The sequence below is a fragment of the Grammomys surdaster genome, unplaced genomic scaffold (assembly GCF_004785775.1).
Source record: "Grammomys surdaster isolate TR1022 unplaced genomic scaffold, NIH_TR_1.0 458, whole genome shotgun sequence".
NCBI classification, from domain to species: domain Eukaryota; kingdom Metazoa; phylum Chordata; class Mammalia; order Rodentia; family Muridae; genus Grammomys; species Grammomys surdaster.
This window is the reverse complement of record NW_021604877.1, coordinates 8,727-33,535: the sequence shown is the minus strand read 5'-3', so window position 1 is coordinate 33,535 and position 24,809 is coordinate 8,727. Positions and strand designations below refer to the sequence as shown.

Below are 24,809 nucleotides of genomic sequence, written 5' to 3'. Positions count from 1 at the left end.
TTCTATAAACATCCTGCATTGGTGTGGTACGTTTATTCAGACTGGTAATTAATACTGCTATATTATTAGTAATAAAGCCATAGTTTCCATTGCTAAGCTTTGTTGATAGTCTAGGTAGACAGTAATTTTATTTATAGTATTCTGATCTCCATGAATTTGAGAGTTAACTGGTTTCTTATTAATGTGAGATTGGTCAGAAAATGGAAGAGAAAGCTTAATGGATTTGATCATGTTTAAGAGAAAATTATAATGGTGAATGTCTTCCAAGACTAAATGGAAGAATATAAATAACAACATACTGGTGAAAACGTAGTAACTGCAGTTACCTGCACAAGCCCTGTAAAGATTAAGGCAGACAGCATCCAGCATGGATGAGGATGAGTCCTTAGGGGTCCTTCTCTAGCTGAGGAGCTCGTGACAGTTGATGGCTGCTGAAGGAGGGGGAGTAAATTTTCTTTCGTTTGTGTGGACACAAGTATGTTGTCCATAGTCCCTAACTTTGGTAGTCCCCACATCCATGAGGCAATAATTGATTTAGAAGGTTATGTACAAAAAAAGAAGGGGACATGTTTGGGGCAGTCTAAGGCCTACTGTGAGGAGACAATTGAAGTGGAGATGATAAAGATACATCATATACACATATGAGAATGTCAAAGACAAATAGAAATAGTCTTAAAAATTATAAATCACTAAACAGAATATAAATCACACAGAGTGGGCTGGTAACTTAGGAAGGAAATGTTATGTGATGTTAATGGAATACAATCTTGTTGGGGTTAACGTAATATGTGTAGCTGGCCAATATGTGGGCAACCAAATTGTGACTAGACAGTAGATGTTAGAAATTAGTGAATCTGGAAATATATAGGTGAAAAGATTATGGGAATGAATAACTAGAATAGAGCGGAGAGAAACAGAGCTGAAGAGGAAACAATTGAGAGTATGGACAGCGGGGAATGGATAAAAGAAATGTGTGTATACACATAAAAAGCATATTACTCAGCCTTAAAAACAAGGAACTTCTGTCCTTTGCAGCAGCATGCACAAACCTAAAGGTACCATGGTAGGTGAAATAAGCCAGATGCAGGAAGAAAACATGATGCGTGACAAACGCCTGTGGAATTTAAAGTAGCCGGGTTCTCAAAAGCAGGGAATAGAATGGTGGTTGTCCAGGGAGAGGGAAGGGGAACTGGGGAGGTGTTCCAGGGACTCAACATCTTAGTTATGAGATATGGGTGTTTTGGAAAACTAATGTTCAGGGATGTGTCACAAGGACACTTGAAATTTGCTAAGATGTAGATCTCTTCACAAAACCAAACCCAGAGGAATTATATAAGGTAATGCATGTTTTTATTAGCTTTATTATGGTTGTTATTTCAAAGCACATACATGCATTTATAAGTCAGTAAGTTTTGGGGAAAAAGAAAGGAGACAGGAATTAGTTTTCTACATGGACATTGAACTGTTTATCCAAGGTGCCAGCATCTTGCATGTGCTTGTGAAGGAATCTAGCAGGTCTGTGCCAGCATCGAGGAGAAGAAGTTAGACGATACAGTTCCAGATGAGCAGCAGTTTCTACAAGAGAGTCCAGTAAGTACGAATCTGGAAACAAGCCCGACAGCATCAGTAAATCTCACCAGTTTAAATAAATTGCAACATCCACAGATGAAGACTTGAGTAGATGGTTTTTATTTGCAGGTTTTCTTTGTTGACTGCATTTCACTCTGACATAAATTTCATGAGGTTATTTGTCTTCTCCACTCCTGCATTTGGAAGTGAGTGCTGGGGATGGAGTAGATTTCCAATGGGAATTTTTTTATTTACTTAAAAAAGATTTCTAGAAAGTATTAAAATGTGAAAATTTCTAATAGTAATAAGAAAAAGCACATGGAAGTGAAGAGACTTCTGTTAGAGTTTTCTCTTGGAGCATCACATGTTTTTTTTTTAAATTTTTTTATTGGATGTTTTATTTACATTTCATATGTTGTCCCTTTACCCCATCCCCCACCCACCCAGGAACCCCCAATCCCCTCACCCCTCCTCCTTCTTCTCTGTGGATGTAACCTCTATCTACCCCCCCACTCCCACCTCCCCACCCTCAAAATTCCCACCCCCTGGGGCATCCAGCCTTCATGAGGTCAAGGTTCTCTTCTTCCACCTATGCCCAGCAGGGCCCTCCACTCTTACATATTCAACTAAAGCCCTGGATCCCTCCCTTAAGTGCTCCCAGGCTGGTGGTTTAGACCCTGGGAGCTGTGGTTGGTTGGTATTGTTGCTCTCCTCGTGGTGCTGCAAATCCTTTCAGCTACTTCAGTCTTCACTCTAACTCCTCCACTGAGAACCCCATGATCAGTTCAATGGCTAGTTGTGAGCATCTGCCTCTGGATGTCAGACTCTTGAAGACCTCTGAGGAGACATCCATATCAGGCTCTTATCAGCATGCACTTCCTGACTTCCACATCAGCATCTACCTTTGGTGACTGCACATGGGATAGATACTCAGGTGGAGTGGTCTTCAGATGGCCCCTCCTTCAGTTTCTGTCCCTCATTTTGTCTCCATATTTGCTCCCTTGAGTATTTTGTTGCTCCTTCTAGGAAGGACCGAATCACCCCCACTTGGTCTTCCTTCTTTATGAGCTTCATGTGGCCTGTGAGTTGCATCTTGGACATTTCAAGGTTCTGGGCTAATATCCAATAATCAGTGAGTGAATACCATGTGTGTTCTTTTGTGATTGGCTTACCTCACTCAGGATGATAATTTCTAGTTCCATCCATTTACCTAGGAATTTCTTGAATCCATTGTTTTTAATAGCTGAGTAATACTCCATTGTGTAAATATACCACATTTTTTTAATCCATTCCTCAGTTGAAGGACATCTGGGTTCTTTCCAGCTCCTGGCTATTATAAATAAGGCTGCTATGAACATAGTTGAGCATATGTCCTTATTATATGTTCGAGCATCTTCTGGGTATATGCCTAGGAGTGGTATAGCTGGATCCTCGGGTAATGCTATGTCCAATTTTCTGAGGAACCGCCAGACTGATTTCCAAAGTGGTTGCACCATCTTGCAGTCCCACCAACAATGGAGGAGTGTTCCTCTTTCTCCACACCCTCGCCAGCATCTACTATCACCTGAGTTTTTAATCTTAGCCATTCTGACTGGTGTGAGATGGAATCTCAGGGTTGTTTTGATTTGCATTTCCCTGACGACTAAGGATGCTGAACATTTCTTCAGGTGCTTCTCGGCCATTCGAGTTTCTTCCGTTGAAAATTCTTTGTTAAGCTCTATACCCCATTTTTTAATAGGGTAATTTGGTTTTCTGGAGTCTAATTTCTTTCTTTTTTTTTTTTTTGGTTTGGTTTTTCGAGACAGAGTTTCTCTGTGTAGCCCTGGCTGTCCTGGAACTCACTCTGTAGACCAGGCTGGCCTCGAACTCAGAAATCCGCCTGCCTCTGCCTCCCAAGTGCTGGGATTAAAGGCGTGCGCCACCACCGCCCGGCTTGGAGTCTAATTTCTTGAGTTCTTTGTATATATTGGATATTAGCCCTCTATCAGATGAAGGATTGGTAAAGATCTTTTCCCAATTTGTTGGTTGTCGTTTTGTCCTATTGACAGTGTCCTTTGCCTTACAGAAACTTTGCAATTTTATGAAGTCCCATTTGTCAATTCTTGATCTTAGAGCATATGCCATTGGAGTTCTGTTCAGGAACTTTTCCCCTGTGCCCAAGTATTCGAGGGAGCAGCACATATTTAACTCAAATAATTCAGAAGACACGTAGGGATTAGTATGTTGACCTGGTGACTGGTCAGTGAGTACAAAGAATTTGATCCCTCACCGGAAGAAGATAATTAAATTATGAAAATTGATTTCTGACTTGCACACATGCTCCTTGACATGCATGCCCACAATATACACACGTTATATAACACACACACACACACACACACACACACACACACACACTCCCAAAGGAATTGTGTGTCACAAAAAAGCTAAAAATTAAAATTTCTATGTAGATATATTTATCAGAAAATACTGCTAGCAGAATAAACCAGAAGCTATGTAAATATTCAGGAGTAGGAGCATCGAAAGCAAAGAGGGTAATATGAGACGGGTTGGATGGAGGAAAGGTAATGGAGAAATGATGTAATTATATTATAACCTCAAAAGTAAAAACAATTAAAAGATACATCATGGCAGGCCAACAGAGCAGAATATTCAGTTACCCATTTTTTCCAAGAAATATTATAGAATACTGACTCTTTGTGTGGTGTTGTGCTAATCTGGAGGCAGATGCAGCTGTAACAGAACCATGTGGTGAATTGTGCTGTATTTTAGTTTCTTGATATACCAGTGGGTTTTCCTATTCCTGACACAAAACAACAAAAGTGAGATGAAGGATATTCATTTTCTTCCCTATAGTGCCGTTGACTCTATGTCCCACAGCATCATGCTCCACACCTTAACACTACACAACAATTTCTAGAAAAAAATAAACATGGTTTCCTAAAGCAGAAAAAATAAAGAGGCTGCGTGGTTGACATTTATTACCACAAACAGTCAGATCATGCTGGGTAGACAGTGTACAATGTGAGAGCCCAAAAATAGCAGAGAAAGAGCTGGGAGAGTTATCAATGGAAATGTCTTATTGATAATCGCTAGATACTGCCATTAGATACAAACACAACAGTGTAAATATACTTTATTATTATTATTATTTTTTTTGGTTTTTCGAGACAGGGTTTCTCTGTGTAGCCCTGGCTGTCCTGGAACTCACTCTGTAGACCAGGCTGGCCTCGAACACAGAAATCCGCCTGCCTCTGCCTCCCAAGTGCTGGGATTAAAGTGTGCGCCACCACCGCCCGACGTAAATATACTTTAAATGGACTTGACTTTGACATTTTGTTATGAGACTGCAAACATAGCACTAAGTCAATGTTGTTTGACTGGGTCAAACAAACAAACAAACAAACAAATGTTTGAAAAGATAAATAAGATTCCAATAGTTAAAGTGTTTCTTTGTCTTTTATAAGTCAGGTTCTAAGAGGGTCATGAGGGATGAAGTTTGGGCCCTTCAGAAGGTTTCTGGCTAAGTTCCTGTCCTCTGATCTTACACTGACCCCACTAAATTCTCTCATCCAACCTCATGGCAGCTCTCAAACATGCTCTTCACAAGGGGCTCCCAGCATCCACGTCATGAAAGAGTTAAGGGCTTTCTAGTTATATTCCTGCTGTAGAGGAGATCCTAGGGGAGAAGAAAGTCATATGGGTTCGCTCATGGTCCCTGGGGATGCTCAGAGAAAGAAGACTTTGTTCTTCAGATCCTCCCACACAGTGGTATACTGGCCATGGTTGAGTCTTCTGCGATGTGGACACTGGGATGAAGACGGAGCGTGACTGCAGGCGGAGCCTGGCAGTTGTGATGAGGAGAGACGTGTGTTGGTATTAATCATCAGAGCCTGGTGCTTCTGTGTCCTCTGCCCGCGGCATGAGCTGTGAGAGTGTGAGTGTGAAGATGAGGGAGGTGGGGAGGCAAAGTGACGGCTGCCTCAGTCGTTTGGTCATCCGGCGAAGTTTGCGTTTGGAATTATCCGACTGAGAACAGCCAGAGGTCAGTCCAGCTGCCCTTGCACAAGTTTTGAGGCTTAGTGGGAACAAGAGTGGAGCAAGAGATGAGGCAACTGCTTCTTGACTTCTGAACTCATTTCTTTTGTGACTCTGGAGAGCGCCATTCTAAAGTCTAGATAAATAATAACATATACAAGGTTTTCCTCGAGTAGTGGGCTTGGAGGTTTGTTCTGTAATGGCCCAGAACTTTTAGTTTCCCCTATGAATTAGTAAATTCTACACTACAAAAAGCTGCCATAAAAAAGGAAGATTAACTACATTTTTAAAACATTTAAAATTATTTCCTGGTAGTCTCAGTTAAATAATGAATGTTAGCCATTTCTGCCATTTGCCCTCACCTCCCCTTTCTCCCAGTGATGCCTTTCTTTGCAGGCCTCCTTTTTACTGTCATGCCTTCATTTTGTTTGTGACCCACTGAGTTACTTAGAGTTTCCTGTCTGAGTATGGGTGGAGAGTTACGGGCTGTATTTTTATGCAGTGCTAGGAGAAAGAGGATGCCTTTGGTCTTATGATTGTGATGTAGTTTGTGATTACACATTACACATTACATTCCTCACTCATGGTCTTTTAAATAAACAAATAGAATGGTTTAAAGACGAGGTAGATAACATGTAAATGGATCAGATGGCTATGTTCAATATAACTTTACTTTTAAGAGCAGAAGGCAGGCAAGACTTGGCCCAAGCCTGCAGTTTGTTGACCCCTGGAATAACTTCCCAGCCAGCATTTACAATTTTGACTTTGTTTTTGTGTTTTTAGACAAGCTCTGTTCCTGTCACCCAAGCTGGCTTTGAACTGTCAATCCTCCAAGTACTTACATTTTTAGTGTCTGACTCAAGCTTATGAAGTTCAAAATGAACTAGAGAAGCAGCTATGTTGCCATAGGAGTTACCTGTTTCGAGAGCTCTCTTTTCAGGTAAATGTAAGAGGACAGGGAGGTTGGAGGCAGGGGTAAGGGAGTAGCTCCAACCCTCAGTTTCCAGAGGATGCTCTGTGTTTAGAAAGAAGCCAGAATGCTGGGTGAGGATGGGCTGATATGACTCATGTAAACCATCACACAGGTAACTTATGATGTGTGTAAGAGTCAGTTTACACAGCTAATGGTGACATGTATAAGTTTGGGGAAGCCTGACTGTGCTTGTGTAGTGTCATAGGGAAGGGCTACTGGTGTGAACTGTGAAAATGTGTCAGTGTCACTGCTTGATCAGAACGTTTGTGAGGGAACATGTATGATGGTGACTATAGGAATGAATGTGGTGAAACTATATGTGTGTGTGCATGTGTGCCTGTGTATGTGTGTGTGTGAGTGTACGTGTGTGCATGTGCATGTGTGTGTGCAGCTGGCAGGGAAGGAACTGAACACAGCATAGACAGCCTGAATCCAATGCTCACATTACTTTCCCACTATCACTGTCAGACACATCTCTGAAGTTGTAGCACAATTCGAATTGGTGGGGGTGGGATGGAGGCCTTGAAAGATGGTTTGGGTGATCATCATGAAGGAATGAAGGTTTTTGAAATATTTGTATCACATGCTCTTTATTTATTTGGCTTGCATGTGTGTGTAGTTATGTATATGCCATGACATGAAGAGGTTATAGAACAACTTGTTGGAGTCAGTTCTTTCCACTATGTGGATTCTAGAAACCGAAGTCATGCCATCAAGTTTGGCGTCTTTTATATGCTGAGTCATCTTGATGGCCCAATGGAGGTTTTTAAAATTAAAGGAAGCTTGATGCTACCTAAACTTGGATATTAGGTTACTAATTGTTTGAAAAAAATTTATTTAACTGTTAGTTACTTGTACAAATTTGTGATAGCTTCAATTTCATGTATTTGGTGTAAGGATTAGAAATAAGAATATATTTAATATTCAGGCATTCAATGATTACTATTATAAAATTAAGAAGTATGAGTATTTGGAGATTACAGATAAACATAAATGAAAGGTGACAGTAGGTTTGGCAATCATGACACAGTGGATGATTCTGTAGAATGAGATGCAGGGCAGTTACAGCTCCAGGGAGATGGCAGTGTGTGACTGTGAGGAGGGAGATGGGCAGCAGAGGACAAACCTCGCTTTTGTGAAATGGGAAGGAGATGAGACATTGAAACGTGTGTACACAGCTGGATCAGTCACCAGAGAGGGAGAAGAGGAAACCACTAGTGATGGATTAACGTGGAGGGCTAATGAAAGGGCCAGCCTACATATGGAAGGTTCAGCCTTGCAGAGGAGGAAGAGGGGACAGATGACTGTATATAAATCGACTTGTAGGTACCAAAGGAGGGTAAAGGTGAGGCCTCTAACGCTAGCTTCCTCCTTGAACAAGGAGTCTGAACCTTGTAATTGTCTGATAAATTGAGGCGGGGTGGAGTAGGACAGACAGGAATGGATTCAAGTCTGTTTTGGGGATCCAGATTTCAGGCTACCATTTGGACAACCTGGAGACGCTTGCTGTGTTTGTTCTCCTATAAGTAAAATGGGAAGGCTACCACTGTTACCTTAGCTGTGGTGATTGAGACACAAAGCCCTGACTGAGCACAGCCATAACTGATCCCTGCTCACTACACCTTCTCTTCTCTATGCATCTGATACAGCACTGCAAGCCAGAGCTACTTAAAATGCACCTGTATCCACCATTCCTTATCCAGTCCATCAGCTCAGACATAGAAACTACAAGAGATGATAGGGAGAAACAAAGGTTCAAGTCAGTGTGCCAAGGAGGGCAGTGGTGGGTAGGGTGGGAACTGATGCTTCAGCGGTAGAATTCTTACATCTCAAAGAAGTCAGGAGACAGAGAGCTTAGATGGGCAGTGTTGACTGACTACGAAATGATAAAAATTCCTCTGCAGGAATTTTAATAACTGTTGAAATATTGAGAAACTGGGCATTTAGCTCAATGGTAAAGTACCTGCTTAGAACATATGTACCATCACCACCACCACCACCACCACCACCACCACCACCACCACCATCACATGTAGCTCTCAAGAAACAAGGACAAGTTAGATGTTGCCAGGCTGTGGCTCAGTAGTAGAGTACTTGCCTAGTGTGCACAATACCCTGGCATTGATTTCTAACAGCATGGTGCGATAAAAAGAGAGGGGTCTGCATTTGCAAGAAGTGAGGCTGGCGATGGTGGAAATAAAGGTGTGTAAATAGGATGTCAGTGTTTAGGAAACAAGTCTGATAACTCATGTATGCACCACCGTGCAGCTACCTGGCCTTTATAGATGTCCAAAGTCAAAGTAGAGGTCTCAGGCAATAGCGTGCAATATGCTCCCTTAATATCTTCCCTGAACTCTCAGTTCCATTTTCAAAAGCTCTTTCAGTGTTCCTCTCCATGCAACTTCCTTCCTCGCCCCCAGTAATGAGTCTTCAGTGGCTTCTTCTACTTCAGTAGACATTCTAAAGTCTGGAGCTGAATGCTAGCCCTTCAGCGACATGGCTCCTATTTCCTCTAACCCCTGAGTCCTTTGAGATGTCTTCAATGTGGCTCATGTTCCTCTGTTATCATGCTTCTTTACTTGGCAAGCCCTTACTTAGTCTTCAAGACTAAGGTCATGAAGCTCTTCTAGAAAGCATTTTCTGAACTCCTCCCTACCCCCAAAGCTTCACAGGTTAGGCCTTTCCTTTTACATTGCTTATTTTATGTAAATAGATACTGTACTTGCTTTTTGTCTGTTCCTCAAATACCCATCCCTTGAGCAAAGCTGGTGCCCAGTGTGCCAGTTAAGCTGATAGGCAACTTTGTTACGACGTTTGAGAAGCAATACTCCAATTTGCTTTTCACAGCTTGTAACTATTTAGAAAAATCCACACCTCAGAGCTGTGGCCTTCTAGAGTGGGATGGTCTGTCTTAAAGACGATGCACCCCATCTTTCCCTCAGATTCAAATGATTAGAGGAACCTAGGGCAAGGCAGCAACTTATTGTTGTTTATATAGTAGATAGAATGCCAAGGATTTGTCTGCATCACCTCACCAAGAGACCTGTTATGGGGTTGCCACAATTGCTGACCAGAATGCTTTTTGCTACTCTATCCAGTGAAAATGTCCCGTTCTCTCCCCCTCAACCCCATTCAGCTTTTTTGGAAGAGGGAACTGACTGTCATATCCTATACTCCAATGTACAAATGACCTGGCCTGGGCATGGCAACTTTTAACTACACAGGAACCAGCCATTCTGTCTTCATTCTGTTGGGCATCCCTGGCCTGGAAGAGCAGCACTTGTGGATCTCTCTCCCCTTCTTCATTTCCTACCTGGTGGCACTCTTTGGAAACATCATTCTCATCCTTGTAATCATCACTGAACGCAGTCTCCATGAGCCCATGTACCTCTTCCTCTGCATGCTGGCTGCGGCTGACCTCATCCTGTCTACTACCACTGTGCCCAAGGCTCTGGCCGTATTTTGGTTTCGTGCCGGAGCGATTTCCCTCGATGGTTGTGTCACTCAAATCTTCTTCATCCATGCTACCTTCATTGCTGAGTCGGGGATTTTGCTGGCCATGGCATTTGACCGCTATGTGGCCATCTGTGACCCACTGCACTACAGCACAGTGCTCGGTCATGTGGTAATTGTTAGGATCGGGTTGGCTGTGGTCCTGAGAAGTTTCTGTGTGATCCTCCCGGACGTGTTCCTGGTGAAACGCCTGCCTTTCTGCCATAGCAATGTGCTGCCGCACACCTACTGTGAACACATGGCTGTTGCGAGGTTTGCCTGTGCTGATATTCGCGTCAATGTTTGGTACGGCTTGTCTGTCCTTCTCTCTACCGTAGTGCTCGATGCTTTGCTCATCTTGGTCTCCTACGGTCTCATTCTTCACGCAGTCTTCCACCTCCCTTCCAGAGGAGCCCGGCAAAAGGCCCTGGGCACATGTGGATCCCACCTTGGGGTTATTTCCATGTTTTACCTGCCTGGCATTTTTACCATAATCACCCAGAGGTTTGGGCACCACGTTCCTCTCCACACCCACATCCTACTGGCCAATGTCTGCATGCTGGCCCCTCCCATGCTGAATCCCATCATCTATGGGATCAAAACCAGACAGATTCGTGAGCGTGTACTAAGTACTTTGTCTTCACAGTGGAAACTATGCTGAGTTTGATTAACAAGTATAGTGCTTAGGAAGCATGGACTTTTGGATCAGGATTGAATCCTGACTTTGTTGATTATGATAGTGATGGCAGCGATGATGATGGTGATGATGATAGCAATGTGTTGAACCTTGGAGAACTTACTTATTTCCACAGAAACTCTACTTAGAATATTCTTAGGACACCTTTAAAAGAGGGATTTCCACACCAAACTAACTAAAAAACAAGAAAGTTTTACTTACAATGATTTTTACTAATGCATTACAATGAAAATGCCCACACTGAATCTGAATTAATGTAATGGTGTACATATATTTAATCAAAAGCACATTTGAGTTAGAAATTTTACATAATATGAAATTTGATGGCCGGGCAGTGATGGCGCACGCCTTTAATCCCAGCACTTGGGAGGCAGAGGCAGGTGGATTTCTGAGTTCGAGGCCAGCCTGGTCTACAGAGTGAGTTGCAGGACAGCCCAGGCTCCACAGAGAAACCCTGTCTCGAAAAACAACAAAACAAAAAACAACAACAAAAAAGAAATTTGATGCAACAGAAAGCCATTCTGTGTGAACAGAGTGGGGTGAGGACATGTCCATGCACCTTAGATGGGAAGCAGACTCTATGAATATCTTATATGGATAAAACTATCAGGCTTACTGCTATTATTCATTTTTGCAATGTGATGGATGCATTCCTCTTGTTTATTAGTCATTGGATTTTATAGAAGTCTTTGTAGATCTGATTAAGAACTGAATTAAACCATTGTGAACATTACAGGTTAATAAATGTTTATTGTCAAAACATCAGTTTAGTTTGAGTCAAATACGGAGGTTTGCCATAATCTTCATATTTCTTGATTGTGCCCTGATTGCATGTTTATCATTAGCCACAGCATGACTGACATATAAACAGGAAATTTGTTACATATAATGCAAAACAAATTATAGTTATATTTTAAAACTTTTTTCTTAGCGTCTTTGAAATTTTGATACAATACTTTCTTTCTAAACTCATTTTAAAATTGAGAATTTCAATGTATTTTGATCATATTTATCCCCCTTCCTCACACGTCCCAAATCCATGCCATTTCCTATCCTACCAAATTTGTATCGTTCCTCCTCTTACTCTTTAAAAGTAACCCACCAATCACTGTTTATGCTGCCCATACACTCCTGGAGACGTGGCTTTCATTGGGGGTGATTTGCCCCCCCCAGAGTCCACACCCTGAAAGACAGCTAATTCTCCTTCTCCCAGCAATTTGTCAAAAACTCCTTAGCCAGGAGAGGGACCCTGTGCCCATCTTTCTCCATGCTCAGAGTCTGTCCGGCTAAAGACAGCACAGATAATAATGTTTCTTTAATACTTTGTGTCTGTTAATTTGGAAGGTGGTAGTAGAATGAAAGCAGCTCAGGAAAATCAATAGGCTTTATTTGACCTTATTAATATTATCAATATTAATCAGAATTGGAATCAGTACTTGGAGATCTTTCTCAAGGTAACTTTTATGTGACAAAGAGACTTGTATCCAGACCACTTGTTATTGACTATGGGGGTGAAAGCTGAAATAGTACGAAACCTTGTAATTCCTTTCAGTAGAGAACAAGGGGTTTATTAGCAATGTAACATACAGCTCCAGGTAGTGAGATAATCTGGTACAGCATGGTGTTCAGAATGTGAGAAACTGCAAGTTTCTTGTAATAGTTTCCTTCCACCAGTGTGAAAATCAAAAGGTACAAATTATTATTTACAGTGTTAACTCCAAGACAAAACAAAGAAGAAAGATCAATTTAAAAGTTAACGCTTAGTTTTTTTTACTGGACATACGTGAGTCTCATTCAGCCTACTAGCTGAGCCATTAATTGACTTTGCTAATGTATCTTTAGCTCTAGTGATGTTGTCCTCATAGAAACCATCCTGGATTTTCATAATTGACCATTTATCCAAACTTTCTCCTAACTCTGCTGACAACATTTTTGAAGCCCTCAAAATATTTGTGTACTAGTTCAGCTACTAATTTCACTTTCTTCAAGGCAATGGAACAAGGGAACAGCATATCTGCAAACTGACAGCAGGCAGTGGCTGAGTGCAGCTGTTCTTGTGAGAGTCAACAGCAGGGACTCACTGACTAGACCACCATGGCACCTAGACTTTGGCTATCACTGGGGATATTGAGTATACTGTCAGTGTTACATTCTGCTCTTGTCTGAACCACTTTCATTACTTTATCCTGGCTTTCGTTTCTTACCCTGGAAAATATTCTTGACCTGAGTCTACAGAAGAAGTGCATAGAGCATTCCAGGGAGGGAAAACAAACAAACAAACAAACAAACAACAATAAAACCCCCAAAGCCCTCCCATAACAAATAAACAAAAAAACCAAACCAACCCAAAAGATGTACAAGGTTAATGACAAATATTTTGAGTTTACTATCAAGAATTGAATAGGACAGACCAAGCACAATTTTTAGGAAGTCCTTCTGCAAGCAACAGATGACATAGGAATAGATAGGTATCTGGCCAAAGGTAACAACCAAAGATAGAGAAAACAAAGGAAGTCACAGAAAGGAGGCAGAAATGTGTTTTTGTCTGAGCTAGATGAGTTTGGGACCACTGAGAGGAGTCTGTTTCACTGAGGAATCATTGAGGAATCTGTCGGGTATAATGATGCTGAAGGTCAGCAGACATTGACTTTTAGTTATGTCCAGCTGACTCTTTCATTCTGGGACCCTGACTCTTTTAAAGAGATGAGGATTTAGGGCAGTTCCAACTAGATGAGTCAGAATGACAAAGTTCATGGCTAAAGAACACCAACAGGAAGTGAGTAGCAGTATCCAGAATTGTCCTCAGTAGTTAAGTCATTGGATCATGACCAGGATAAGGAGGAGGTAAGTGTCCGGGAAGTGCTGTCAGTAGGCACTGGCTCCTGACTATCACATCTTTAGTGGACAGAGCTTTAGGGGCCCTGCATTCCCCCCATCATCATTGAAACCGACACTGAAGAAGGGTCTCAGAGGTCCGGCAAAAGCACAGTCCGAGAAGGTGTAGATGAGGGAGCCGTGGTCAGTTATGTTGTAGAAGGAGACAATGCCAGCCTCATAGTCCACAAAGACCCCAATTTGGCACGGAGGTACCTGAATGTGTAGGGGGGTTTGAGGACTAGTACCAGCCTCATAGTTGTCTTTTTGCCATAGCCAAATGGTCCAGAAGCCATTCTCAGGACTGAGTGAAAACTGCCCTTTCCTCTGTACAGACTCTCTGCAAACCCCCAGATCCCAGGCTGACTTTCGGGTTACATCTACCTCCCAGTACATTTTCCCAGAGGAGAATCTCTGGGCACCTAGAACCATGGGGAAATGATTAAACCTCTCATCATTTTCAGACACATTCTGATGAATGTCTCCCATCCTCACTTGTCTCCGATCCTTTGAGATGATGAGCCATGAGTTGGCGGTATTGCGATCCAGAGTAATATGAACTGCAGAAAGAAGATCATAGGTAAGACTTGATGGATGAGGCCAGCAACTTTGCCTGTAGTGAGGGGATTCATGTAAACTCAAAGGTGAATGGTGACCCTGAACCTCATCATCTGAGGAAATGACTCACAGTAACTCTGGCCCTTCCTCTGATGTGTGAGGAAACCTCACCTACGTTCTCTGCTCCACCTGCACCTCTGCCACACATTACCACCCTGGGCTCCCCGTGACCACCCACTCCATACTCTCATTAGCCCTTTCTGTCCAGGCCACAATTCCTAGAATTCACCTCACCCCAACACGTCCTCAGCATCTTCTTCCGCCCTGGCACACGGCATGTGCTTGTCAGGTCTGGGGAGTCAACTTCTAATGTGTCCAGGTTCCAGGATACACTCCTAGGGAAGGAGTTTGAGAATCTTACTTCCTACTCCTATCTTCTACCTCAGGCCTTAATGATCTCCTCCACAGATGACTCTGATAATTAAATTCAATAGAAATGTACAGATACTCATGCATTCAATGTCCATGTGAAAGGAAAAAAAAAACCAGTTTTGATCTAGGAGTTCCAAGTTCTAGGAATCTCAAATAAATATCCATTTCTTTCCAGAGCCTGACGTCATGGCCATGTGGATTCTATGTAATTTTACAGGGAGCTATCTAACAGGCTGAGGCACTTCTGTGAAGAACTTGGAGGAGTCTTGGCCATGCTGTGGGTTTCACTCATTACTTATGAGAGTCCTAGCAGACTCAGAGTACCTGTTACTTTCATACTTTTAATGTATGAAGGTGACATTTGTTAACTATATTGGGCAATTCATCAAGTGAGATGTCTGTTAGCCACTTGAGGGTAGAGAATGTTTTAGAGCGGACAAGGTTTTGAGACTAGGGATGCACAAGAAAACCCCCGGTGCATGTGTGTCTAAGTCAATAGCCATTTCTATGCATACATGCTTCCAGTTCCCTTTTCTAACCGAGGAAACCTCTTCTTACCTTTCCAGGACGATCCTCACCTCCTGAGGAGAGAAGAGACAGACAGTCAATTCTGGAGTTTCTGATTGACCACTGAGATGCCACTCCTGGGGCCATGTGACATCATCCGTGTTTCCCCTGGGCTCTGTTCTGCACCATCCCCCTGAGCCAAGTCCCCACAGACTACTCTGACAAGCCCTTAGCAGAAATGACATGTGATGGCTCACAGAATATCTAGGAAGCCAACATGGCTATGACCTTTAGCCAGGATATAACCAGGGATTTAAAGACTGACAGAGAAAGCACATTACAAGGGCTAGGTTCCTGGAGAAGAGGGCCTGGCTATGGAGCCAGTAGAAGAGGAAAATAAACAACACAACCCGACTGAACCCCAGAGGCAGATGTCCAGAGAGGCTCCTTGCTAGTTATGGGCTTGAGCTATTTGTGAAGGAAGGGCTAGTTGTTCTGTGTTGTGGCTAATTCTCTTCACTATTTAGAGTGAGCTCAAGTGAGAATATTCATTCCCAGGGTGTGACAGCCATAATGTTTGAACTGGCAGCCTCTAGGCTCTGTAAAAAGGCACCAGAAAGCCAAGTTCAGTGACAGGCAAGAGAAAGCCTGCCAAGCCAAACCAATATGATCAACTTTCTGTACAAATCAGGAAGAAATGTCTGTATGTACCTGACTGAGGGACAGTGACAGAGGTATGAGAAAAGACACCTAGAGATCATGTGATTGACAGTGTTCTAACGCCAGGCTAACATACCAAGGCGGGATGCAAGATGGCTTTAGAGTATGCACTGACTTTAAAACACAATCTGTCATCTTAATTTCTGCCTCTTACTACTTAGATAAACTGATGTAAGTTAGCGGGACTCTCCCACTAAGTCCATTAATGTTTTCTCTTCAGTGAAATGGGATCACAGCAGCACTAACCTGAGCCCTGGCAAGCCACTGGTGTGCGGTTTAGGAACCTGAACTATCATCATTAAGGGAAAAATTAGAAAAGAGAATAGTAGTACCAATACATGACTTTTAGTTCCTATGCTTTGGAAAACATTATTTACTTTGGGAAAGGAGTGAGACCTGTAGAAGCAGAACATGTTAAAAATCATGTAGGTAGTTGACAGAAACACATAAAGTATGAATATACAACAGCTCTGACTGGTGTTAGGGACACCCTTCCGGATCCCACTCCCTCTGTGGCTTCATAAATGGAGAAACTGAGCATGGAAAAGAAAAAGTTTATTTCCATGACCTATCATTTTGGAGAGAAACGACACAGGTCAGTTTTATAAGCTGCATTTTTTTTAAACCATTCTTATGGCTGCTTGTCTAAGCACTCGAATGGATTTCCTTTTTTAATTCTTTTTAAAAACATCATTTAAGGTATGTGATACTATGTACCTTGGTGACATACGGTTCCCACACCTGGCACCTGCTGCGGTGGGCATCTCCTAGGAATATCTAGCTATTGGTTGCGACATGGAGTACTTTCTCTTGTGTCTGTGCCCTGTAGTTCTGGAATGGAAGCCACCCACTCGAGGGTCCACATTTCAGCTTATTTAAAAATACCCTAAAAATTAAAGCAGCACTTGTTTTAAGAGCGGTTCCACATAGCGCTGGCTTTTCCAAGTTACTCCTTGAGCCTGCGCAGGGGTCGCACCTGAAGTCGCTCTAGCTCTGAACCCCGGCTCCTCCTCTCCAGTTCTGAGATCAGCTCCTGCAGGGCCTGGTTCTTCTCAGCCAGCTTTGCCTCCTTCTCTCCCAGGAGTCTCAGGTGCTCCCTTTCGTCTTTCTCCAGCCTCTGCAGCTGCCTCTGTTCCTCCTGAGCCAGCAAGCTATTCTGATGTACGAACTCTGCGTGAATCCTCGACTTCTGTGTGTCAACGGTCCTCTGTGGTGGCAAAGGGAAGATAAGAGTTTTTCAGTAAAAATTTCCTAATCTTTGGTGGTGAAGGTGTTTCTGTTCCTTAAACACCCACCCCACCCCACACACATTCACACCCTCACCCCTGCAAGCTTCCGGCACCAGATACTTTCTCAACCTTTCTTCCAAAAGCCACTAATGCCCATGTGAGTCCCTTTGCCTTTCTATATCAGCAAGTTATAGGGTGTAAAACCTGTTCCCATACCCAATGATGCACTCTTTTTAAGCCCTGGATGGAAAACAGTGGCCCCAGGAAAACAGTCTTTGCCTTGATGGGAGGGTCAAGTCTTTGCTACTCATTTGAGGTCTGTGACTGGCTGTGAGCCTCTTGCTACTCATTTGAGGTCTGTGACTGGCTGTGAGCCTCTTGCTACTCATTTGAGGTCTGTGATTGGCTGTGAGCCTCTTGCTACTCATTTGAGGTCTGTGACTGGCTGTGAGCCTCTTGCATTCCTTGCCAGTTTTAGATGTATTTCATTTTCTACCAGCAAATTCTCAATCGCTATCAGGCTTCGGACCAATAACTTGCTCATCATCAAGTAGCCACTAGGTCAGGTGGGCTTCCTACTGCAGACCCATGAGACTAGTGTTGACTCTCTTATCCCGAGATAGGGTCAGAAGGAATGATGTAACAAACTTTCTCCAGTAATTCTTTTTTTTTTTTGGTTTTTCGAGACAAGGTTTCTCTGTGTAGTCCTGGCTGTCCTGGAACTCACTCTGTAGACCAGGCTGGCCTTGAACTCAGGAATCCACCTGCCTCTGCCTTCCAAGTGCTGGGATTAAAGGCGTGCGCCACCACTGCCCGGCTCTCCAGTAATTCTTTATCTTTGTGACAGATTGGGGGAAATCTCATCTGATTTTAAGCTTCTTTCTTTCCCTCTCTCTCCCTCCCTCCTTCCTTCTCTTCCATTTTTCCTTCTTCCTTCATCCTTCCCTCCCTTCCATCCCTCTTTCCTTCTCCCCTCTTCCTTCCTTTCTTTCAATGCCTCTTTATCTGGAGACAGAATTCGGATGGTTCTTGGAGAGTGACCTATATAACTCTATCACCCCTTGGATAGCACAGTCATGGTTAAGGCTTGCTTGAGGTCAAGACCTGGGACACAGCCCAGCCTACAGCTCTTGCCTTCCAGTCTGTTCTTTGCATTGCAAGATTCATTTCCAACTTCTCGGCCAACTCTTTCCCTTTTCTCAGTTTTTCTAAAGCCAAGTGGATCTTCTCCTGTAGAAAAAGATAGCAGGTTAGTTCCCAGCTAGAGACGTGGAGGAGGCAGATGGAAAGACTTGGGAAGAAACCTAGTATGTCTTACAAAAACAGAGCTACACCAGAGGGGTAACTGGATCTGTGCCATTGAATTTCTAATGCACCTGGAAGCCTCGAGAAAGCACGATGCATGTCGATGCATGTCGATGCATGTCGATGCATGTCGCATTTCCCATGGCATAGCCTCTGCTGCTGAGAAATAAAGCTGTATTCCATACACAAGTTCCTCTCAATGAAGGAAGAAAGTATCCCTCCATTCCCCTACTTCTCAGCCACCACTCTGGGGAACAAAGCACTCTCCATGGGCCATCTTCTTTAGTGTGTCTCTGTGCTAAGGCCTCACCTGGTATATCTTAGCGGCTTCTTCAATAGGAACCTTGGTGTGGTCCCGGTGTTTCCCAGACTGGGCACACACCCAGCAAAGGGCCTGCCCATCCTCCTCACAGAACAGGTGAAGTGTCTCTCCATGCTTTGTGCAGTGCATTTCCTGGGTGCCCTTCTTGGTATTCTGGGCCACTTGTTTAAGATTTTCCACCATGTTGGCTATATGCCAATTGGGCCTGAGGTTTCTTAGCATAAAGTGTTTCCTGCACTGGGGACATGAACTGCCCCCATTTTCCCCAACCTTAGAAATGCATTCTTTGCAAAAGCAATGGCCACATTCGATACTCATAGGCTCCACCATGGGATCCAGACAGATGGAACAGGTGACATCTTCCCACATCTTTTCCAGAGACATTTTTGAGGTTGTAGAGGGTGACATCTGCAGCGGAATCTTGAGGGATGAGGGGGAGGGGGGAAGAGATAAAAAGAGAGTTTGCAGGACAAAAGCAAAAGCAAGGCAAACCCCAAACTCCCCAAAATAGTATAAAGGGGGACATGTAATGACACGGGAGGGAAAAGCAGAAGACGAGGGCATCAACCTGAACAGCAGGAGCCTCTCCTCCAGGCTCACCCACCGAGACGACCAGGCAGAAGGGGAAACAGGGTTTCCAGAAGAGACAGAGAAAACTGGCAGGGATAACGTTGCTAACAGCTCCACTATCATCCCACCCATCCTGCTTTAACCCTCCGTGTCCAGACGTCTCCCACATCCTTTCTCTCATCTCACGCCTTCACTGCATAGAGACGTTAGTCATGGTAGTAAAGACCATTTACTGTGTTTACCACGGACCCTCCAGATTCCAGCCAGGTGCTATATGCTCATACCAGTCTTCATTCATCTTGGCAATAACTACAGGGGTCAGGTGTTAGGAGTCAAGGTTTACGCAGCTACACATCACATGTGTCATTTTGTCAAATATGACGGGCTGCAGATACCGTGATTGTGCAACAGGCGATAACTGTACAACCTAGGTGTGTCATTAGTGACCCACTCATGTTGATGTAAGCATACTTCAAGATGTCATCATTACCCTGAGTACATCACCTAAGAGTAGATTTCCCAGTTATTAGGCTTGCTTGTGTGTGTGTATGTATGTATGTACATATATACATTGATGTTTTTATTTACCCTGATATGTTCATATATGCAAGCTATACTTGCGCACAAATGCATCAATGTAGGCATGCCCATACGTTCCCCTATATAAATGTCTATATACATAATATGTACGTGTGCTCATCCATGGACATTTGTGGGAAGCACTCCCTGGGCTCTGTTCTAAGCTACTCCAAATCTAGTACTTGTCTCAACTTGGTTTAGGGCGCTGTGGATCTGAAACCCATAGAAATTTCCAAATGGCTAGCTAGCACTCTCCTCAAGCAGGGATTTTCAAGGAGTAGGGTTTCCCTGAGCTCCCCTCTGGCCTAGGTCATGTCCCGCCCTGCTTCTTCAGCCTTTACTAGGACAGTTGTCTCAGCTAAGGCACCTTCCAGGGAACTAGGAAAGTCACTTTCAGAGATCAGCATCCACAGGCTGGCATGGACAGCTAGGCAGGACTGGGACTAGAGAACTCTGCTGAAGGAAGCAGCAGGTGGGCTCACAAATTCAGCGTGTGGGGCGCTGACGGGAAGAGGCTCCTTGAATCTGGGGCGGGGGAAAGAGCCACCTAGGCCGGCCAGGGGTCCCAGCCTCACTCACCTTACTAGGGTCCTCAGCTTCCGCTACGCGCTTTCAGCTTCGCTTTTGAAAGCCTTCTGTCTAAATTTCACTTTCAGTTTCCTCTCAGAGGCTAGTCTAGAAGGAAGCGGGAGGAGCAAGGGGAGGAGCGGGGAGTTGAGTGGCAAGGGTTGGAGGGAAGGAGGGCGGAGACTGGGCGGAGAGTGGGAGGAGAGAGGTCAGAGATGCCAGAAACGGACTCTTGGCCACAGGCAGAGAAAAACTCAGAACCTGTCCTCCTGGGTGCGATCTCTCTAAGGCCTCCTTTTCCCCTTTAACAGAATGTAATCTACAGGATATCGATCTACTGTCTTTGACACTGGTCTTCACTTCACACCTGGGAGCATATGGGAGAAGAGGTCTGAATGGGAGAGGAGTCACTCTGTTTTCTACAGGGAGGGATAGCTTCCCTCAAGACTGATAGTTCTTTAAAATCCGAATGAAAGATCCCGTCACTGATTTTATTAGCATATATTAATTATACAGTGCCCTTGAAGCATATACATTTACCGTCACTCTATCTTTCTTCCGATTTTGCTCCCCTCTTTTCAAATAGTCTGGGGTAAGAAATGTATTGTTTATGATATCAAGGTATGTGTTGTACCAATGAAGGGAGTTGAGACTTGTGGACACCGAATGTATTATAACTTGTGCTAAAATCATCAGTTGACTTTTCCTTGCTATTATATTTAGTAAACATTCCGTGCTTTGAAATTTCCAGTCCTGTTTAAAAGATCTTTCTCAGTGAAAGGCCACCGGGCAAAGTCTACTTTCTAGGTTGTGCTGTTGTACTGGGACTTGATTCCAGGAATACGACAGTCCTAGAAAGCAGAATGAAAAACAGAGTCAAGCATCTGAAAGGACGAAGATATCTGTAAACACCAGAAAATGACTTTGCTTCATACTACTGAAGATCTGTCGCTATTTCCTGCAGGCAAAGAAATAGGTCCCAAAATAAGGCAGAGGTAGATTCAAAGTCTATTTTGCTATTTACCACTAGATGACGCTCTATCTGTTTCAGTTTACACACAGGATATAGAGATTAATATACACCCTAGGGTTGTGTTGATATATACTCTATAATGTGCTCACAGAACGACTAATAGTTGTCTTAGCTCCCACCTTGGTAATTGTCTGAAGGCCCAAACTACTGAAGACCCAAATTCCCTTCACTCACGATAGCGCTTTGATATTTCAGTAACTCCCCCCACCCCCAGGAGAAATGACCCAAATGTTTATTTGGTAAGAATTAATGTCATTGATATTACCGTCCAGCACATTATTAGTGTGTTAGTGAAGTGAGATGTTTATACTTTGTGTTTTAGTCATAGTCTCCACTAACTTGAATGTGTATCAGTAACCCAATTTGTCCTTGGTGATAGGCAAGTCCACTCTGTCCAGAATAGGAAAAGCATCCCCAGTAGATTTCTAATATATCCTTGGTAAATTTATAATCTAGTGACCTAAGAAGCCCCAAAGATACGGAAGAAGAAGGAGAGCCAGTTGGGAACAGGAAAGGATCAGTGGGTGTGGGAGAGGGGCAAGAAAGGCTGACAGAGTGTTGGCCAGTTGCTGGTTTTAACAATGTATCAGAATTATGGGACAGCCCTTTACTCTCCAAGTTAAAGCCTTTGTTGATTCCTATAATAAAATGCCACAGATTGAGTAATTCATAAAAAAAACCCCATGAGTTTGTGGAGGATGGGAAGTCTGAGGTAAGGCAGCGTCAGATTGGTCGTTTCAAACCTGCTCATCATCATCACCATCATCATCTTGATGAATTAATTTCACTAAGACACAGATGTATGTGATTTCCAAGCTGGTGCCATGCCTCCACTTCCAACAGGTCAGACCCCAGTTCTACTGACCGCCTACTCTAACTGACGATTCACACTCAGGATGATGGTTTCCAGAGCTCATTTTTAGGACTCCTTAAGTATAAAACAGTTACTGGTCACAGGTAATGCTTTGGAAAGAGCTTTATGGAGCAAGTTTAAAAATGGTGGTGCTTGGCAGATACAATATAGGCGAGAAAACAGATATGTTGGAATATTACTTAGTTAGAAAAATTTGATTTATTTAATGTAAACAATATTTAATGTAAAGAATGTAAAAAATTCACTAGGAAACTGCTCAGATTTTTCTTAGAAACAGTAAAAGACAGGGTAGAGTAGTATACTACATAGTGATATAGTATATTATATGATTCAGTATATATATGATTTATGGCAGCACTTCCACTTCCTTCAGGAACCCCCAACTTTCCCCTTTCACTTCCCACAGGAAGCGAAGGGAACTCAAACTTTTTTTTTCAAGAGAAGTCTTTATTTTTCTATTAGCATGCAGAATGACCTTAGCTAATGCTTAAGAGACCCCACCCCCAAGAAGTATTTCACTTTTTATATAGGGTAGGGAATATTGGCATAATCCTTTTTTTCATTTTTATTGGCTATTTTATTATTCATATTTCAAATGTTATCCCCTTTTCAGTTTCCCTTCCACAAACCCCTATCCCCTCCCCTCCCCCTGCCACTATGAGGGAGCTCCCCCATCTGCCCATCCACTCCCGCCTCACCGCCCTAGCATCCCCTACCCTGGGTCATCAAGCCTCCACAGGACCAAGGGACCAAATCTTAAGACTCTGTAATGCATCAAGGTGACATAAGCAAGAGTCCACGGAGCCTGAGGTAGCTCCAAGGAGTCTCCCGCCAGCTGGCCTGACGGAGACCTGGAGAGCTGGGGAAGCACCTCTCTCTTTTTAGATTAGTTTGATAAAGTCCAAAATACGAAGCTTATCAGAAGTCCTCTACAACCGTGGAGTAGGGGGAGGTTAACGGGATATGCGGGTTACAGAAGAGGCTTGACAGGACACCAAGGCCAGCTCTTAACTTCTTATGGGTAATTCAAAGGAGTGTGTAAAGTTTATAAGTCCTTTCCGAAGGCCTCATATATTCTACTTTATTTAAGTTTTAAATAAACCTCAGTGGGTTTTTTAAAAAAAATTTTTTTTAAGCACGTGAATTTGGCTGGGAAAATGTTGAGGGAATGGGGTACATAGTTGATCCAAACACAGTGTATGCATGTGGGAAATTCTCAAACAATAAACAAGAAAAAAAATCACACGAAGTTTGTATTTTGAAAGAAGGTGTGGAAAGTCATTTTATAAAGTAAAGATCTCTGAAATAAACTGTTGTAATAATTATTTAAACTTGGCCTCTGGTTAAGCCGACTATCTAAGCTGCAGCAGCTCTGCCTAGCTCAGCCACCATGTTTCTCAGCCGGAGGCCACATGCATGCTGCAGCTAGAAATGGCCAGAAAGAAACACCAGCCCTGTCACCCACAAGACGCCAGTGTGGGAGATGGCTCTGCCAATCTTCCACACTGTATCTGCAAGGCTGGGCATTGCCCAGACCATCCCGCCATCTACGCGGGCCTAGTAGAAAGATGAGATTCTAATGCTTAAAGATTAATCAAAGGCTTATATATTTGGTAATGATCAGTAACAAGATATCCATGCTATCAGAAGTGTAACCCAATACCCAACCTAGATATACCAACTACCTTTGACTACTACAGACACATGAACATCTGCCTCCATCTCCTCTCTCTCTCCTCTTCCTTTTCCTCCTCTCCTCCTTACTCCTCCTCTTCCTCTTCCTCTCCTAACTCCTCCCACATTAGCTCCTCCTACAATAAACAAGGTTAATGAGTGTTGGAAAAAAACAAGATTTATTTTATTTGTGTGTGTGCATGCGTGCCTGCGAGTGTGTGCCCCTGGAAGCCAGAAGACAACTTGAATGCCCTGGAGCTGGAGTTATTAGGCAGTTGTGCTGCCAGATGTGAGTGCTGAGGACCAAGCTCCTGTCCTTTGGAAGAACACTGACTCCCAGTCCCATATACCCTAATTTAATCATAATAATTAACGATCCTGTGAAGCAATTATCACCTATAACGTTCAAATAAAGACCAAGCATCAAGGAAGTCACCTGCTCGTAATCCCATATTTGGTGACAGATCTAGAAATAGATATCCTTGAAGTTTTCCACTACCTCATGCTTGGCACACATTCTCCAAGGGCATTGCTGAGAGAAAGTTTGCTTCATGAATGTACCTTTACTTTCAAACACTGTCATTTCCTAAGCAGCACCTTGGGGTTAAGTGGAGAACCCTTTTTCCTCCTTTCTTGAAAGTATCCCAGGGTTAAAGCACTGATGCTTGTTTCTGGCTACTCTGTTTCCTTTTTGGCAGAATCTGGCAAGATTCTGTGCCGATGCTTTCTATGTGTAGGTATTCTTCAAGGTCCCCTCACCAGAGGGACAGAGCGTGCCTCAGTCTCTAGTTATCTG

At 43.3% G+C, this 24,809-nt stretch overlaps 2 protein-coding genes across 2 annotated transcripts; one reads left to right on the top strand and one right to left on the bottom strand.

Moving 5' to 3' along the window:
• Positions 1–9,782: 9,782 nt before the first annotated feature.
• On the top strand, positions 9,783–10,733 carry LOC114632932 (olfactory receptor 52B4-like). The gene has a single exon (XM_028781553.1). It carries the CDS (start codon positions 9,783–9,785, stop codon positions 10,731–10,733), a length of 951 nt encoding a protein of 316 aa, XP_028637386.1.
• A 766-nt stretch (positions 10,734–11,499) lies between these two features.
• On the bottom strand, positions 11,500–20,531 carry Trim21 (tripartite motif containing 21). The gene is made up of 7 exons (XM_028781552.1): positions 20,445–20,531; positions 18,705–19,136; positions 18,224–18,319; positions 16,837–17,067; positions 15,192–15,214; positions 14,496–14,596; positions 11,500–14,203 (listed from the first exon to the last, which is right to left on the bottom strand). The coding sequence occupies exons 2-7, from the start codon at positions 19,122–19,124 to the stop codon at positions 13,659–13,661; spliced, it is 1,416 nt and encodes a 471-aa protein (XP_028637385.1). The 5' UTR covers positions 19,125–19,136; positions 20,445–20,531; the 3' UTR covers positions 11,500–13,658.
• Between the last annotated feature and the right edge of the window lie 4,278 nt (positions 20,532–24,809).